Consider the following 19812-nt stretch of genomic DNA (forward strand, 5'->3'; position numbering starts at 1 on the left):
CATATATCAGGAGCGTGGGACTGAAGTGCAAACAAAACAACTGCAAAAGGTTCTTCAAATAACTAAACAGGGCATGTGGCCTGCAACATCCTATATATGTATGGTCAACGGAATCCACAAGGCCGCAGAAGATGCAGGCGTCTTGAGAGTCCGTGAACCAACACATCCTACAGTTGTATGGGTCTGCTGTATGCAACACCCTCCACCCAGGTCCTCAATTTAAAGAGGAGGACTCCTGTGCGGAGAACCCTCCACTGGGGTCTTCCACCGCCGGAAGGCAACAAGGCACGCCAGGGCGTATCCAGGCAGCAGGCAAGGGCAAAGAGGTGAAGGGTGTACAGCAGCATCCCATATAGGAAACCACTCCATGCAATGTTAAAGGCCACAGAGGACATTTTCACGAGGCGACCCAGGTTGCGGGGCTCAGGCTCCCAAGGGAGCTCCCAAGGGAGGGTACGGGGTTTGGGCCTAATGTGGAATTCCATCCGAACAGGGGTACGCTTGGACAATAGACCGCCGTGCACCTGCGCCACCTTGAGACCAAGTATGACATCGGGGCTGAGCATGACCGTCCTGAGGTCTTTGGTGGCATTGGCTGTGAGCTGGACATCTGCCGATGCACGATGTGCCAACTCCTGCAGGAGCATCTAGCCCATTCCTCTGCCACCCAGCACATCCCCAATCCTGGTCACCCTAGCAGCCACAGCCCTCCTCTCCACCAGTCACCAAAAGTGGTAGGTGCGCGGATTCCTGAGCAGCGGCTCTCTGACAATAGCTGCTACTCCTGACAGCGGAGAGCTGTGGCGCGAGACGACCATGTTCCAGACTTTGATCAGATCCTGGTAAAAGAAGGGCAACTCGGGTCTACAAACAGGAGCTGCACTTCATAATTCAGGCCATGCACCTGGCGGAAAAAACACATCGCCAGAGCACACCACCTCGACGGAGGCTCTACGTAAAGGTATCACTGCAGGGCCTGAAGGCGGAAAGTCGCCACCTGGGTGCCTAGGCACACCAGTGCCTGACCGCCCTCCCTAAGCGGGAGACTCAAATCGTCAGCAGCAACCCAGTGCAGCCTTTTGTCCCAGAAGGAATCAATGAGCATTCTCTGTGACAAGCTCCGCGGGAGGGGTCAAAGTGACCAGCTGGTATCACAACATGCCAGACAGGAGCCAGACATTCTCAGAGGCAATGTGAAGATCTGTGGAGTGTCGTCACTGCTAGTCATTATCATTCTCCTGCAATCGAGCGACGATGAGGGCCACCACTGCGTCTTCATGACAGGAACATTATCATGCAGACTGCCATGAGCCGGACTGGAATCAAACATTCACAGATGCTATGTGAGAAGCTTTGGGGTCTCCTCACTGCATGTCGTCATCATCCTCCACAAATCTAGCAGCTATGAGGGCCTCTTGAGTGTGCCTGCCTCATCTGGCCAGTGCGAGGGCCTCATCCCCGTCATTGCCACCTTTGAGGACCTCCTCACCCTCATCCACGTGGGCGTCCTCCTCGTCCGAGGAGACCTCCAGCTCCTCCATCTCTTCATCAGCCGGCTTCTGTCCCCGTTGCAGCACCAAGTTGTAAAGGGTACAGCAGGCAACAATGAAGCATGACACCCTCTGTGGACTGTATTGCAGGGCTCTACCAGAACAGTCCAGGCACCAGAACCTCATCTTCAACATCCCGATGGTTTGCTCCACCAAGTTACGAGTTGCAGTATGAGTCTCATTATACCATCGCTCTGCTGCAGTCTGAGGCTGCCGCACAGGTGCCATCAGCCACGTCCACTGCAGGTAGCCCTTGTCCCCGAGGATCCATCCCTGCAGCTTCTGTGGACCCTGGAATACGTCAGGAATCTGTCACCGGCTGAGAATGTAGGAGTCGTGCACAGTCCCTGGAAACAGTGTGTAGATCTGCAGGATGTGTTTCTGGTGGTCGCACAACAGCTGCACATTCAGCGAATGGAATCCCTTGCGGTTTATGTAGTTGACTGCATGTTGTGACCGAGATCTGTGCGCCACAGTAGTGCAGTCGATGGCACCCTGCACCTGTGGGAAACCCAAGGTCTGGGCAAATCCGATCACTCTTGCATCCTGGCTGCCCTGGTCCCGGTTGAAATGCACAAACTTGTGTGTCCTCATGAAAATGACATCTGTGACCGCATGGATGTATTTGTGGGTGGGGGCTTGTGATATCCCACAGAGGTCACCTGTGGAGCCCTGAAAGGAACCACTGGCATCGAAATTGAGCACCACTGTAACTTTCACAACCACTGGCAGTGGATGCCTTCCATGCCCCCATGATGCCAAATCCTGCAGCAGGGGGCAGATGCAAGTGACCAGTTCCCTAGACATGTGCAGTCTTCGGCGACACTGGTTCTCGGTCATCTGCAGGAATGAAAAGCGGCATCTATAGACCCTGGGTATCATTCGGCGCTGGCCTGCGACTGCTCGCTGTGCCTCTTCAGCAGTGTGAGCGGGAGCCCCAGCCGCTGCTTCTTCCTAAGGGTGCTGCTCCTCCCTCTGTGCATCCAGGCGCCTCAGTCGCACTATCCTCTGTTGTCTTCACTCTCTGTACGCCATGAGGCACACAGCGAGTTCACCAGGCTCCATGACCCTGATGTACTCCTCCTGCAGGATGAAAGAGAGAGACACGTGGGTTAGCATGGATGTACTAAGGACCTGTCCTGGTTAAGTGTGAAGGCCCCTTAGTGCATTGCGGAGAGTGCTGTCCACCACTTGGATGGCCAGAGATTAATGCGCTGCATGGCTGCCCAAAACCCCACCCAGCCCCACCCCATTCCACCCGACCAATTGGTGGCAGCTTTGCCCATTGGGCTTCACGCTGTGCTCTCAGCTCAGATAGCACTGTTAGCTTGAACCATGAGGGAGACTGGTCCAAACCAGGATGCTGACATTGCGAAGGGCTGTTAGCGTCTCCACCAGTGACTGCTCCATGGTGAGCTTTAGCAAGGAGATTGTACAATGTGCGCAGTCGTCCAACTGTTCTGCAGTCCGCTAAAACGCTTATTACGTTGCAGTCTGTGATCGAGGGGTGAAAAGCTCTGGAGCACTTGGTGACACTTTGATGCCTCTGCATTGCTTAAGTGGGCAGATGACTAGAAGCCTGTCTAATCATATCAATGGCTGCACCTGAACTGGCCCAGTTGCAGAGGAATAGTCACTTTATATAAGGTGTCCCTAATGCATGGCTGCTCCCCTCACCCACCCTTCCCCCCCTCACCTTGAATGCTTGTGCGCTACATTCAACTGCAGGGCTGTCATTGCCCTCCGCAAACGTACCTAAAGCTTGAAGTCCAACAGGTGACCCTGGTGAGCGCTGTGCAATGTTATTGTGTACTCACCACCGAGTTCCCCTCAAAGCCCGCCAAGTTCATGCCATCTATATGTTGTTGTGAAGCACATCATGCTTTCCCGCCGACATGGGCGGACAATCCAGCAGAGTGGGGGACGATTCTGGCAGCCAGGCCTAATAATGATATGCAGATGTATTACAGTGAGGTACCCGACGTCCAATGGTGGGAAACCACGGCCCGCCATTGGTGGGCTGAGCGGACCATCGCAAACTGGTTTCATGCTGTTGTCATGACTCACTGGGGATAGTGCGCTGTAATATCAAGCCCCACTGTTCCCTGAGCCACGACAAATGTGAAAAGTTTGACCAAACCACCAGATTGCCCCAATTCTACCTAACTATTTAATTTAGGTTAACAGAATATGAGCACCAGGTTTGTCAACTTAATAAGTAAATAACTGTTTATTGAACAAATTGCCTTTAGCTAGTGGCAAGACTGAAGGTGTTCTGCAAAGCGGTCACCCAGTCTGCGTTTGGTCTCTCCAATGTAGAGGAAACCGCATTGGGAGCAGCGAATGCAGTAGACTAAATTGAGGGAAGTGCAAGTGAAATGCTGCTTCACTTGAAAGGAGTGTTTGGGCCCTTGGACGGTGAGGAGAGGGGAAGTAAAGGGGCAGGTGTTGCACCTTCTGCGGTTGCCTGGGAAGGTGCCGTGGGAGAGGGTTGAGGTGTAGGGGGGGATGGAGGAGTGGACCAGGTTGTCCCAGAGGGAACGATCCCTGCGGAATGCCGCCGGGGGGGTGAAGGGAAGATGTGTTAGGTGGTGGCATCATGCTGGAGTTGGCAGAAATGGCGGAGGATGATCCTTCGTTGCAGAGGCTGGTGGGGTGATAACTGAGGACAAGGGGGAACCTATCATGTTTCTGGGAGGGAGAGGAAGGTGTGAGGGCGGAAGTGCAGGAGATGGGCCGGACACGGTTGAGGGCCCTGTCAACCACCGTGGGTGGAAAACCTCAGTTAAGGAAGACATGTCAGAGGAACTGTTTTTGAAAGTGGCATCATCAGAACAGATGCGACGGAGGTGAAGGAACTGAGAGAATGGGATGGAGTCCTTACAGGAAGCAGGGTGTGAGGAGCTGTAGTCGATGTAGCTGTGGGAGTCGGTAGGCTTGTAATGGATATTGGTGGACAGTCTATCACCAGAAATTGAGACAGAGAGGTCAAGGAAGGGAAGGGAAGTGTCAGAGATGGACCATGTGAAAATGATGGAGGGGTGGAAATTGAAAGCAAAATTAATAAATTTTTCCAGGTCCCGACGAGAGCATGAAGCAGCACCGAAGTAATCATCGATGTACCGGAGAAAGAGTGTGGGAGGGGGCCAGAGTAGGACTGGAACAAAGAATGTTCCACATACCCCATAAAGAGACAGGCATAGCTGGGGCCCATGCGGGTACCCATAGCCACATCTTTTATTTGGAGGAAGTGAGAGGAGTTTAAGGAGAAATTGTTCAGTGTGAGAATAAGTTCAGCCAGACGGAGCAGAGTAGTGGTGGATGGGGATTATTCGGGCCTCTGTTCGAGGAAGAAGCGGAGAGCCATCAGACCATCCTGGTGGGGGATGGAGGTGTAGAGAGATTGGACATCCATGGTGAAGAGGAGGTGGTTGGGGCCAGGGAACTGGAAATTGTTGATATGATGTAGGGTGTCAGAGGAATCACGGATGTAGGTGGGAAGGGACTGGACAAGGGGAGAGAGAATGGAGTCAAGATAGCAAGAAATGAGTTCCGTAGGGCAGGAACAGGCTGACACAATCGGTCTGCCGGGATAGTGCAGTTTGTGGATTTTGGGTAGGAGGTAGAAGCGGGCTGTCCGAGGTTGGGAGACTATGAGGTTGGAAGCTGTGGAAGGAAGACCTCCAGAGGAGATGAGGTCAGTAACAGTCCTGGAAACAATGGCTTGATGTTCAGTGGTGGGGTCATGGTCCAGGGGGAGGTAGGAGGAAGTGTCTGCGAGTTGACGCTCAGCCTCTGCAAGGTAGGGGCCAGTGCGCCAGACAACAACAGCACCACCCTTGTCAGCAGGTTTGATGACAGTGTCAGGGTTGGACCTGAGAGAACGGAGTGCAGCAAGTTCAGTTTTAGAGTGGGTGAGAAGAGCAGAGAAATTGAGACGACTAATGTCACGCCGACAGTTCTTAATGAAAAGATCAAGAGAAGGTAAGAATCCAGAAGGAGGGGTCCAGGTGGAGGGAGAATATTGGAGGTGGGTAAAAGGACCCCTTGAACGGGGAGAGGACTCCTGCCCAAAGAAGTGAGCACAGAGACGAAGGCGGTGAAAGAAGAGTTCAGCATCGTGCCGAGCCCGAAATTCATTGAGATGAGGGCATAAGGGTATGAAACTAAGTCCTTTGCTGAGCACTGATCGTTCAGTGTCGGAGAGGGGAAGGTCAGGGGGTATGGTGAATACACGGCCGGGGCTGGGATTGGAAGACGGGATGGGGACTGAGGGACGGGCAGGGGTGGAGGGTCCTGGACGGGTGTTGGTGTCGATGAATTGTTGGAGCTTGCGTTCCTTTGCACCTGAAAGAAAGAGACAATGTTTCTTGTTGAGGCGTCGGATGAGAACTCATTCAAGTTACTAGAGACAGGTTGTCTGGGAAGTAAGACATGAAAGGATAGAGGCATTAGGTGTGCATTTGTGATGATATTATGGTGGGTTTGAGGTACAAGTAAATAGGTTGGATCTAACATTTGCAATTTTAGATAAGTTGAGAGTTCGTTTGAATAACAAAGAGAAGTCAGAGATGACAAGATACACTTTTGCATCTTACAGGGGTTCCATGGGTAAACAAAAGAGAGTATATTACATTTTATTGACCTGAAAGCAGAGACAAAATAGAAATGTGAAAGATTTCATATTTGAAAGTATTTGCGTTTCAAAGAAGTGTGAGAACAATGGAACCTGAGATGAAAGGGAGGAAAGGTATTTTAGAGTTACTATGGAGAGCTCAGGGGTTGGCTGTGTGAAGATCTCCTGGAAACAGCTTGAGGCTGAGGGAAAGATGCAATTTGATTCCGCCATCCAGTCAAGCCAGAAAAGTATTGGGCTACAAAAAGCATTCTTGTTCTGAATTCTTGGATTTTCACAGCAGAGTGGAAGAGAGTTTAAGAGATTGTGTGGTATGCCTTTATTAAAACTACAGCAGTTTGTCTTGGATAATATTACTGGATATTTGTAGTTAAACATCTATAAAGGAGTGTTGCCTGGAAGGTGTTTACTTGTGAATCTGACCAAGTATGGAGTCTTTTGGGGGAATGTTTTATAAGGCTAATTTTAACTATCTAACTATAATCTTGTGTGCTTAACTTTTCTTTTCTTCTTGTTAATAAAACTTTTACTTTTAATTTTTAAAGTCCAAAAAGTATTACTGGACTTCTTGCTGCTGAGATCATTACGCTTTCTTCACATTTTCAGAATACAAAAAAAAAGGCATGGCCCATAAGCCAGGTTTCCCTCTGGGATTTTGCTTAGCAATTAACACCTGCCGTGGTCACAACAGCTGGTTGTTGAGAAATCCATGGACTTTGTCTTGGTCACATCTGCCATTTATTGTGCAATGTGGCATTTTTAACCAGTTTGCATGTTAATTCACATGTACCTCATATTAACTCTGAGCTATAAGATAGATATTGTAAATTGTTTTATCTTTCTGACCTTGTATAGTAAAGCTTATTTTTTTGTCTGTCCAAAACCAATGAAACCTTTTAGCTTTATTCTCCAGGCAAGTGTCTTAAATCCCAAACTTCGTCTACTTAAGTAAAAAGTTACTGGTCACTAATGAATCATACCAAGAACTTGGGGCTCTGGCCCAGAATCATAAGACGACAAGAAGGCAAAGACCTCAAGTCCTCCCCCATCTTTATGTTCAGGAATAAGGCAGCTGAAGTGCAAGTCAAGCCAGATATTATCTGCCTGGCTGTACTCCCCACTGCCCCTCCAACCCACAAATCCTATTGGACACATAAGTGAAGCCATTCTTACATTACAAATTGGAAGAGTTGGAATATGCCAGTGACTTGTGCATTGTCTCAAACTAATGTGGCTAACCATCTAGGTGTCTCCTTTATGTCCTCTTGGGAGAGGTTAATAAAATATCCCCTTGTTATATAGTATTTCTCTATCAAGTTAAAATGTAAATACTATCAATTTACCCTTGGAATCCCAAGTATGATTTCATATCAAAATCTCTCCTGGGCCAGACCTTGAAACATTTCAGCAGCAGTGGTACTTCCACCATCAATAACCTTGCAACATGGAGCAAGCCCTTGTTTGTGTACTGTGTTTTTTTTTCATTCTAGAGATTTGGACATTGCTGGAAAAGCTGGTATTTATCTGCCCTGAGAAAGTGGTAGGGAGCCTTCTGAGTGTTGCTGGGTCACTTCAAAAATCAGTAAAGAGTCAACCATGCTAAACAGTAGAGTTTTGCTCCATGTCATATGCGGGGCACTGTGACGGAATAAATTTTTACTGACAAAACAATATCAACTTTATTTAAAATAATGGATTATAAATGAGCAATGACATACCCTGCAGTATACAGTAAAACAAGTTGTAATATGCCCACTGTTCAAATATAGTGGATTCTAAGTAGTTCAAATAGGTGCAGAGAACTATTTCTGCTCCAGGGACGTGGTTTATTGGTGGGAGTCCGCTGACTTTCACTATCACCAGGAAATGCGCCTGTAAAACAAAAAAGATCAAATCTCAGAGGTGATTAAAATCTTGAAAATTTAAGATTTCAAATTGCCTGCATAATATAATGGAATAACATTTTTCTCCTTACAGCTGAATTCTGGTTCTCTGATGGATCTTTAGTGGATAAGTCAAGGTTCACTGATCCTGGCTTGATGCCTCTTCCAGATACTGCTTCAGGCTTAGACTGGTCGAACCTTGTAGATGCTGCACGAGCATTTGAAGGTAAAGAAAAAAGCCACCTGTGTATCTTTCTGTGGAAATAGTTGTGTCTTTAATGCAGCCCAAGACATTCATGATATGCTAGCCTAAACAGATTTGTTATTTTACAAATTGTAGTGGATAAATGTTGGGTGAACTTTACATGTAAAGGATATGAAGTCCAGATTAGAAGGTACCATTTGAATTATGTACAAATTGTTGATGTTTCCAGGAATACAGACATAACTCAGACTCGTACAGCAGGTTTTTGCAGTACATTATCACAGCTTTTAAATTAGAGGATCGAGTTAGAACATGAGAAGCCAGTGTAGCAAACTGATTTCAAATGCAGAATACTTTAACAGATGTTCTGGGGCAGAAGCCTGTGGTTCTTGAATACTAAAATCTCAACTCGGGGTCTTCAGTTTGAATTCCAATCTCATGACATTGCATCGAAGGAACCTTGGCGAGTTGCTGCAGTGCATCCTGTAGACTATGCACCCGAGTGGAGGGAGAGAATGTTTAATATGGATGGTATGCCAATAAAGCGGGCTGCTCTGTCCTGGATTGTGTCAAGCTTCTTGTGTTGTTGGAGCTGCACTCATCGAGACAGGTGAAGGGTATTCCATCACACTGCTGATTTGTGCCTTGCAGATGGTGGACAAGCTTAGGGGAGTCAGGAGGTGAGTTACCTGCAGAATTCCCAGTCTCTGACCTGCTCTTGTAGCCACAGTATATGTATGGTTAGTACAGTTCAGCTTTTGGTCAATGGTAACCCCCAGGCTGTTGATAGTGGGAGATTCAGCGACGGTAATGCCATTGACTGTCAAGGGGAAATGGTTAGGTTTTCTCTTGTTGGAGATGATCATTGCCTGGCACTTGTGTGGCATGAAAGTTACTTGCCACTTATCAGCCATGCTTGAATGTTGTCTAGATCTTGCTACACAAGGGCACAGGCTGCTTCAGTATCTGAAGCATCAGGAATGGTGCTGAACATTGTGCAATCATCAAACATTCCTAATTCAGACCTTATGATGGAGGGAAGGTCATTAATGAAGCAGCTGAAGATGGTTAGGCCTAGGACACTACTCTGAGGAACACCTGAAGCTCTGACCTAGGATTTAGGTGAATGGCTTCCAAAAGCCACAACCATCTTCATCTAGGCTAGGTATGACTCCAACCAGTGGGGAGTTTTCCCTGATTCTAATTGACTTCAGTTTTGCTATTTAGCTAGGGCTCCTTTATGCCACACTTTGTCAAATGCTGCCTTGATGTCAAGGGCAGTCACTCTCACCTCACCTCTGGAGTTCAGCTCTTTTGTCCATGTTTGGACCAAGGCTGTAATGAGGTCAGGAGCCAAGTGCCCCTGCTGGAACCCAAACTGAGTGTCAGTGACCAGGTTATTGCTCGACAAGTGCTGCTTGATGGCACTGTCGATGACCCATTCCATCACTTTGCTGATGATTGAGAGTATAGTGATGGGGCAGTTATTGGCTGGGTTGGATTCATCCTGCTTCTTGTGGACAAGACACACCTGGGCAATTTTCCACATTGACAGGTAGATGCCAGTGTTGTAGCTGTACTAGAACAGCTTGGCTAGGGGCATGGCTAATCCTGGAGCACAAGTCTTCAGCACTATTGCTGGAATGTTGTCAGGGCCAATAGCCTTTCAGTATTCAATACCTTCAGCTGTTTCTTGATATCATGTGGAGTGAATCGAATTGGACGAAGACTGGCATCTGTGATGCTGGGGTCCTCAGGAGGGGGCTGAGCTGGATCATCCAATTGGCCCTTCTGACTGAAGATTGTTGCAAATGCTTTAGCCTTGTCTTTTGCTTTGATCTGCTGGACTCCTTCATTGAGGACGGGGATATTTGTCAAGCCTCCCCCTCCAGTTAATTGTTTTATTGTTCACCACCATTCATGCCTGGATGTGCCAGGACTGATCATTGATCGAATCTGTTGGTTGTGGGATCGCTTAGCTGTGTCTATTGCATGCTGCTTATTTTGTTTGACATGCAAGTAGTCCTGTGCTGTAACTACACTGGGGTTGCCACCTCATTTTTAGGTATGCCTGGTGCTGCTCCTGACATGCCCTCCTCCACTCTTCATTGAACCAGGTCCCCCAACTTGATGGTAATGGTGGAGTGGGAGATATGCCAGGCTGTGAGGTTGCAGATTGTGGTTGAATACAATTCTGCTGCTGCTGATGGCCCACAGCACCTCATGAATGCCATGTTTTGAGCTACTCGATCTGTTTGTTTAATGATTTATGTATCTGCACTTCTATGATCTCTTTGCTCCTCCATCCCATTTAGACTCTTATTTTTCAAGCAGGCCTGTTTATTCTTCCTACCAAAATGCACCACCTCACATTTAACTTTGGGGTCAGTTTGTTGAGCCATCTAGTGAAATTCATCTCTTCCAGCATTTCTCAATGGAGTAGCCAACTTTGATTGAATGTATTCCTGGAGGTTTCAACACATGACTCAAGCCACACCAAATTAAACAACCTTTTCCCAATATTCAATGTTTTTCTAAGTACTAAACAACAGTGATCTAAGATAATAAAAAGAAAATTCTTTTATTAATGCCACTATTATTTTTCTCCTTGCGTTGCTTGCAATAGAATTTCTGTCAATTCCAGGGCAATCCTTGACAGTTGGCAGCTTATCTCTCAAATGTGCCTGGCTCAGTAAAGGGTTGGCACTTTCCGTTGATTATACATTGTGTTCTCTTAGCTAAAGGGCAATACAAATGCCATTCACAAGGCAGGAGCTGAAAGGAGGTTATGTAGGTTAAATGAATGACTCAGCAGGAGAAATTAATCAACAACAATGCATCTAACCCAATGCTTTTCCAGACTCTAATATAAAATGTGTTTATAAGTTTTTAGTGACTCAGTTCAAGGTAAAAAAATAATTCAAGATTATATCAGTGTAAGAAATAGATGACAACACTGGTTACCTAAAGTTTTGCTTGTTGCCCTAGATGAATAATATACTGCAGCTTGTTTCGCTGTACACAATTGAAAAACAAACCTAAGTGAGCACCTTTTACATCGACTTTCTAACATGGTTTTTTTTCCACTTTGGAACATATACATTATAAATAATCAAAAGAAACAAATTGACCTTGCCAAAAAAGTTTGAAACGTAAGGGTCAGCTGTTGGGTGAGCATTATAATGGATGACTTTGAGAATATGCTTTCCTCGGGGATATCTAACTGATACAGGCAAGAAAGAAAGATACAGACATTGGCTTAGAATAAGACAGCTGTCAGGTATGTAGCTTGTTAAATAGTATTTTTACTTTCAAAAACATACCTTTAATTGTAACTGTTTTCTCAATCCTCTGTGGAGAAAGTCAAAAGAGATCAAAAATCCCAAAACTTTACAATTATATCGAAGAATAGTGTAGAGCAATTCGTTTATAGTTGTGGTAATGAGTTATGTAACAATGACATTGGCAGTCATGTACCACAAACTCCGTAGAACAGATGGAACAGCCTATACTCAAGGGAGATGTACCTACCTTGTAGCCTATCTTGTATATAGTGTCAGTAAAGTAGTTTTGAAGTAATCTACCTGAATCAGACCAGTAAAGATTAGGCCACGAGACCAATGCACTAAACATGGTAGCAGCGGTGGTGACACCAATCTAATAGCATTTTGGTGCCATCAAAAGAACACCCACTGCAAGAAAATGGAAGAATGTAAATAGGATCCACGCCAGTTGGTGAGATCAAAACTAAGACACAGAGGATTTTCCCCTCAGCGATTTGGGGCGGGGCCCGGTCACCAAGGGGAAAATGATGCGGGATGACGTCAGGAGGAATCCCCGACGTCACCCCGGGCCATTTAAATTTTTAGGAAGGTGAGCGGACAGTGAAATCAGCTGTCCGCCCGCCGACCTGTCAATGGCTAGTTAAAGTACTTAAAGACCTGCCCGGCCAACCTTAAGGCTGGCAGGCAGGCCAGGAGCCCCAGCGGGCTTTGATTATTCATGAAACTTCATCCACTGGCGGGATCAAGTTTCATGTCCGTTTTGAACAAAAATAATAAAGTTTATGTGTTCTTTATTAACATGTCCCATGTTGTGTGACATTGTCACATGAGGGGGACATGTTAATAATTTTTAAATATTTCTATTTTTAAACTTTTTTCCATTGACACTATTCTCCCTGAGACAGGCGTGCGAAACAGCGCACTTTGACAGCTGGGAAATCCCTCCCTCCACCCTCCCACCCACCCACCCACCGCACAGGAAGCGCATAGCGCTTCATGTCAGGGATGCCGCTGGGCAGGCCATAATTGGCCCGCCCACTTAAAATGGCGGCGGGCCCCGTTTCACAGCTGTCTGCCCGCCGCCAAGCCAGTGGGGCCCGCATGCCATCAGAGGGCAAAATTCTGCCCAGAATCTTCCCTTACTGATAGAGTTTATTGAATATGTTCAATGTCAACACTCCACACCTAGTGTCCCAACTATCCCCTTTTGATAGGTGTTCAAATACCCATACCCTGTTTCAAATACCCTGTTTCCCTCAACAATGTAATTGACAAGACATTGACAGATTTCCTCTTTTCTTTAAATTAAAACTTTCGAAAACACGAGCAATCTTTCAAATTAATCGAAAAGAAACAAAATTATATTTTCTCATCTTTTTGTCTCACATTATAGTACAACCAGCCACCAGATCCCATATCCCCCCCTTTTATTAAACAAAACTTTTTCCTTTCTTCTTTGCCATATATAAATAATTACAAAGCAATCAAAGAAAATACTGATCCTCATATTTTCATTATGACACAAGGCATCCCTCTTCCAGTACATCTAATAATTTCTTGGAGAAAGCACCTCTCTTCGTAAGACAGGCTGACAATTGGTGACTTGCATGCACCCATTTTATTTTGGAAATCTCTTCTTTCCAACATTTCCTTTATGCTAGCAAGATCAATCCACAGCCTTTTTTCAGCGACACCCTTTTCGAATGAACATCGAATGTGCATTATAAAGATAGATGCTACTTTCTCCTTGTGATACCAATAGAACATTGCTGGTCTACCTTTAGCTGAATAAAACCCTTTTTCAGCAGGGCCGACCTAACTGAGAAATACCATACCCTTGGCGCATCATTCAACCCATAAACACATTTGTTTAATTTCCACAGCTTCTTTCAGTGGTTTTAAAAACATTGCATTTGAAATTTCTCAGCCTGCAAAAATGTAGCTTTTCTGTCAATCAATTTACATTCCCAGGAATATTTTGCTCAAAGAGCTTATAAAATCTTCAAGCTTATTTTTCCTGCAGTAGGGGAGTCCACTCTGACATCTTGATCAACAAGTCTTTCTTCGAAACCCCAAGCCAATAGTCTAGCTTTAGCCTTATATGTGCCATCAGGAAGTACCTTTTCTATGTATATCCACCAGTGTGATAAGGCTCGATGTCTCTGCCTGGCATTTCAGTGTATACACCAAATTCTTTCCAACTCTTTGTTTGGCATCCTTTATCAACTTATCTTTTAATTTGTTAGTAGCCACCAAAACTTCTTGATCATGAGGGTTTCTACTTCTAATGGCATCCGTAGCTTGTTCTATGGTCCTTGTTCTTGTCAAACTGCAACCTCTACTTGCCCTCCTATCTCCTTCTGGATTATTGCAACATGATCTCTCCCTCCTATGATCAGAGTCCCTTTCACAAGTCCGTGATCTCTTGCCAGTCCACTTTCAGAACACACATTGCATTTTCTGGCCTTCCATATCTCTACCTCATTTTGCCAATCCGTGGGTCTTATGCCCCTCCTGTTGCATATTCAGCTAATGTTTATATTTGCCGGTGGCTTTTCCTGCTCTCCCTATAATGGTGGCATCCCTCCATTCACTGGCCCCTACTGGCATATATGTTACTCTAGTGCCAAATTTGGGTAGTTGTCCTTTGGGATAAATAGCCATATCCTGTGCTTCAGTACCACTTTGTTCATATCCAGTCATCCCTTTATCTGCCATAATCTGCACCTCGTAATTGTCCAACATATGTGTATGTGAAGTCCATGCTGCCTCTTCACTTTGTTACCTGTTCAGATTCTGTAAATGTGTAATCAATGCCAATTAGCTTCAAGGAATGTACCCCAAAGTTTGATTGCCTTGTTGTAAAGTTGTTTTTTTTTGCCATCACAGCTATAACCTTACCTGAGCCTTTCCAGTCTTTCTGCCCTTCTCTTTTGTACTATACCATGTCCCTGGATTAAAATTTATTTCTGATGGCCTTATGCAGTACTGTAAGGTTTGCAGAATTTTCTCTGAAATCTCACCCTTGCTAAGTGACTTTCTCCCTGCATGCTGGGCATTCAGGTGCTCAGGAAAAACTTGAAATAACCATGGTTCCCTCCAAGGCCAAGGGATGATCCCACATCACTGAAGGTATTTTTGGATTTTCCCCATAAACTAATTGATAGGGACTGTAGCCCCCAATCATTAAAAGTGAATTATTCGCATGGACTGCCTATGCCAGGGCAGATGTCAGTTTACAGATCGGTTGGTCAGCTATGATTTTGTTAAGCATCTCATCAATTACTGTGATTTCTTTCATAAACCCCATTACTAAAGGGACTTTGTTATTCTGTTCATTACTACAATGTTCATATTTTCACATATACTTTTAAATGCATCATTGGCAAATTCCGCCCCCCATTGTCAGTTAGGAATTTAGCTGGTGCACCCAGTCCAGTTCCTTTCCATTATCTTGTCCACAATTACCTTTTGTCTTTACTATATATTACTGCTGACAGACCGAATCTAGTAGCCATGTCTATGAAATGTAAGAGAAAAATGTTTTTGTCCTTATCCCATACCTTCAAGTTAAGTTTAGTATATTCATCATCCATTACCCCTGCATCCTTTAGTAGAATTTTTAACCTATGATATGGTGGATGGGCAAACTGCCAATGTAGTTTCAAAACAATTTGTCTTTTTTCCTTTAAACTTTTGCCCCCGATGTCACCAACAATCCTTTAATATTGTGATTGGAAATGTTAGATCTTGTTAAGGGGATACAATAATGCACTGATTGTGTAAACGTAAATCTACAGATTTCCCAAAAACAATTGCTTTATCATGTTCCATATATAATTTCACTTGAGCCCTTTTCATAGATGACTTACCCAACAGTAAGAGATTTCACTGGATACTACATCTATCCCAATAAAATGGTTTACCCAGGCTATTTTTACACACAATCACCACTCTCTTTAGTGACTTGAATGTGTTATCATCTCCGAGCCTGAAGTAAGTGGAACTTTCATATTCCTTAAGCTTACTTCAGTCTTTACTATTTAGAGTATCCAGGTAACACTTTAACCAATCCACTCCACATAGTGTGGACTTGCACCCATTTCTAACACCGCACAATTGAATGAGTCCGCAACTAGAATGACCATTACCGGACTAAAGCTTCTGACTGATCAGTATCGTCATCTTCCCCTTCCAATCCTGCAATTCTTCCTTGTCATGTGTCATTTCAAAAGTCCTGTTATTTCAGACAATTCATCGCATAATGATATTCCAAATCATATATGAAGCAACTGTTTACCATTCTTCAGTTATTCCTGATTTTCATTCTCATGCCGTATGTACCCAATTCCTGTTGTCTGTTAGAGCTACCAAAAGGGTCTCTATCCTTATTTCTTTTGTTTGCGATTCTTCTTTCGTATTGATGCTTGCACATATCTAAATGGTTTCAAAATGCTCCATCTTTTGTGTTACCACTGAATGTTCCATTGGTGCCATGAAAGTGGCTGGAAATGAATGTTTCCCCAGAATTTTTTTAAAAGCTTAAGACATCTATTCCAGAAGCGTATCTTTTCCTGAGAATCCAACTCCTGTCAAAACCAGAAGCCTATCAATGTTTGATACTTAGCACAATCCAACAATTTGAAAGCAAGTACTGAATTAGGGATCTCCAGATAGAATTTCTGCAATCGTGTATATAACCTGTTAAGTTGCATGATTATATTCTTCTCTGGAATATCCTTCTAAATTTATCAAAGTCTGACAGTACCTCATATGCATTTAACAGATCATCTTTCTTATACATTTTGCCCATAAATTTAAAGAGTTTATCCAAATCTTCCTCAGTGTCCAATTGATGAACCTTTAGCTCTGAAAACACTTTGTACCTGATCCTGCTTCTGATGGGAATTGAAAGTGCCAAGGCCATACCTTGCTTTTCCTTTGGTAAGGACATAATCCTTGTCCACATATCCACTTCATTTTTCCATTGGTCATAAGGTTCTGCTTCACAGAGCAACAGTGGAAAATCATACCCTGATAATTTACACTTGGTTTCTGCCATTCTTCTCCAAAATAACTCCAATTACTATCTTCCATCTGAAAAGGCATCTTCACCTTTAGGCTAACCATCCGCTGCTCCCAATGTTAATAGGTTCCACACTGTTGATGAAGTCCAAACTAAGACACAGAATTTTTGCTGAGAGGGTTTATTGACTTCAGTATCAACAGTCCTCAGATGCACCCAGTGTCCAAATATCTCCTATTTATATGTGTTCAAATACCTATCACCTGTTGCCCTTAACAATGTAATTGACAGTAACAAACCATAATAATGTAATTGGCATTAACAAACCTTAACAATATCATTGACAAGAAGACCTGATAGTAGTAGAAATTTGAAAACTTACCTTGGTGAGGAGTACATTGAGAATCAGTAGCGATGCCAGCACCAATTAAGCAGTCAGTGCCCTTCTGCAGCCGTTTGAAAACCTTGAGAGACTACAGGCCCACAGAGAGACCAACATTGGGAGTTGTAGAAGAAACACTTCCTAAGTTATCAGGCAGCATCGGGTTTGCATGCCAAAGAGCAGAAGCACCAGGTTAGTTCATTCCTTTATGCCATGGGACCTGTCGCTGATAATGTCGTCTTGAGACGGGATAGAAGAGACCTCTGCAAACCTCAAAACAGAACCTCGTGTTCGAACGACACAATTTAATCAGAGATCCTAAAGACCACGGGAATCCGTCGAATTGTTTTTTACCGACCTATATCGCTTAGCCAGTTCTTGGGCGTATGGTGCTTTGAAAGATGAGGCCATTCACAACTGCATTGTTGTCAGAGTCTGCAATGAATAGCTGCCAGATTTTATACATATGAAAGATGACCTCACACCCTATCAAGCAGTTCAGTATGCTGGGCAGGCTAAACTCAGCGAGCTAAGTCAGGCAACAATCCATCACGATACTGAGGCTTTAGATGACTTAGTTAGCTAGGTAGGCCCAAGGGCAGCAACCCCACCTACTCAAAAGCCTGCCAAAACAGACAAAAGGGCAGAAAACCCTACAGCAGCCATCTTGAGGCGCTTACACTGTGGCATAAAGAAACAGCACAAACCTCAAGATTGCTAAGCAGGGGGCGCAGAGAGTGACCGAAATGGAAAGGCAGGACACTTCATGGTTCTGTAAGTCTAACAATTTCAATAGAAGAAGAAGACAGGAGAACATTTATGAAATGCAAACTATTCTAGAAATTGGAAAAGATGACAAACACAAAATTACACAGTTCCTAGGAGAAGTAAATGGTCATTATCGAGACTATTGGCCAGTTACAGTGGCAGTTAAAGGCTTTAAAATTGACACCAGAATTGGCATTGCGATACTAGCTGATCACCTGGACTGGCTCCAAACAGTACCCCTCTATCCATCAAACATTAAATTACAAGGTCCAGGTGGCATGAAGTGTCCAGTAAGAGGTCAGATAACCACCACCCTTCACTGCAAAGGGTGACAGAGTGTTGAGATCCTCTATGTTGTCTACAATCAAAGCATATTTTTAATGAATGGAGATGTCTGTATACAACTGGACATTCTGGAAAAAGCAGATGATGACCTACAACAGGACAACAGGATGCCTTTCATGGAAGAATTTCCAAAGTCATGTGTAGAACCGTTGGATATCCATCCTACAGCAGCTGGTGAGGTTATTCATTGAGCGGTGGTTCACTCTCCACAGAGACACCATCCACTAGACCCTGGGTGGAAATTGAGACTGTGGATCTCTCAGTTCTTTTTGAAGCTAGGCTGGAGGATGCGGACACAGAAGGCATTGCAGCAGACGCAAGAAGACCTTCTGGACCTGGATTGGCTCAGCTTATGAGAAAGAAACCATTCTAGCACCAAGTGATCCATTGGAAGATGAGGTCCTGGAGGTTGGTACACTATTAGAATTTACTGCCAAAGCGTATGAAGTCTTTGTTTTTTTTTTGAGGAGTCAGCTGTGTTTGCTGTGGAAGAGCAGCATTCGTATCTTTGTCCCATTGATGAGATACCTTGTATATCGCTATTTGACATGAAGAGTTGCCCAGGGAGAACAAAATGCTTGACTCCATTGACCAGCTACAAGGTTAGGGTGTAGAAGCTGGAGTTGTTCTTCTTAGAACAAAGGAGTTTGAGGGGAGATTTGATGGAGATCTTCAAGATTATGACAGGTTTAGATAAGGAACACAAGCAAAAGCTGTTCGCATTAGCTGATGGTACTTGAGGGAAATAAACTTGAAGAGTTACAGGGATGAAGAGGGAGAATGGGACTGACTGGATTGCCCTACAGAGAGCTGGCATGGACTCAGGAGGCCGAATAACTCCATAACTCAAAAAACATGACACTATCCAGGACAAAGCAGCGCACTTGACTGGCACCCCATCCACCACCTTAAACATTCACTCCTCTACTTGTGCACTATGGCTGCAGTGCGACCCATAACTTCTACCACTTAGAAGGACATGGGCAACAGGTGTATAGGAACACCACCATTTCCAAATGGCCCTCCCAAGTCACACACTTCCTGACTTGGAAATAACTTACCATTCACTCTTTATCATTGGGTCAGGTCAAAATCCTTGACCTCCTTACGTAACGGTACTGTAGGAGTACCTTCGCCACATGAAATGCAGTGTTTCAAAAAGGCAGCTCATCATCTCCGGCTCTTTTACAACTAAGGATGGGCAATAAATACTGATTATGCGACGCCCGCATTCCCATTATCGAATTTTTTTTCTTGCGAGGCCTGAAAAGAAACTTGAAGAACAGATTAAGAATGAATAATAGACTGTACTTCAAGCTGCTCAGTGGTTCATTCTGTTGTTCTTTGTGTGTTGCTCTTTTGTGTAGTATGTGCATGAATTTTGTTTACATCTCTTTCTTGATAATGTAATATCTGTCTTGAAGGTAACAAAAAATGGAATTCCTCTCTAATGTGGTGTGAAATTTTCTGCTGGATTTCATTTGCTGAAACATAAACTCAGTTCAGAGCTCCCAGATGATATGGATACTGTCCTTTTAGTCTCTTGATGTTGGGAATTGATAAACAATCACTAACCACATAAGCTGTAGCTGCAACAAAACTTTGAAGGCCTTGAAAATCATGGGTACCTTTTTTAAATATCGACTTTCTCCCTTTCTCTGCTGATAGTGGGTGCATTTAGTACTGCTCTACTGTTGCTGGCAGTTCTCTGGTACTTGCCCAGATGGCATTCT

At 44.6% G+C, this 19812-nt stretch overlaps 1 protein-coding gene across 4 annotated transcripts in view; it reads left to right on the forward strand.

The window, feature by feature from the left end:
• LOC144680703 (signal-induced proliferation-associated 1-like protein 2) overlaps nt 1-19812 on the forward strand; it is a 637588-nt gene that overhangs the window by 565220 nt on the left and 52556 nt on the right. For all 4 annotated transcript variants that reach the window (XM_078541960.1, XM_078541959.1, XM_078541961.1 and 1 more), the window contains one exon: nt 8164-8295. In XM_078541960.1, coding sequence (XP_078398086.1) covers nt 8164-8295 — 132 coding nt within the window. The remainder of the gene's footprint in view (nt 1-8163; nt 8296-19812) is intronic.

The sequence above is a fragment of the Cetorhinus maximus genome, chromosome 5 (assembly GCF_964194155.1).
Source record: "Cetorhinus maximus chromosome 5, sCetMax3.hap1.1, whole genome shotgun sequence".
Classification (NCBI taxonomy): Eukaryota; Metazoa; Chordata; class Chondrichthyes; order Lamniformes; family Cetorhinidae; genus Cetorhinus; species Cetorhinus maximus.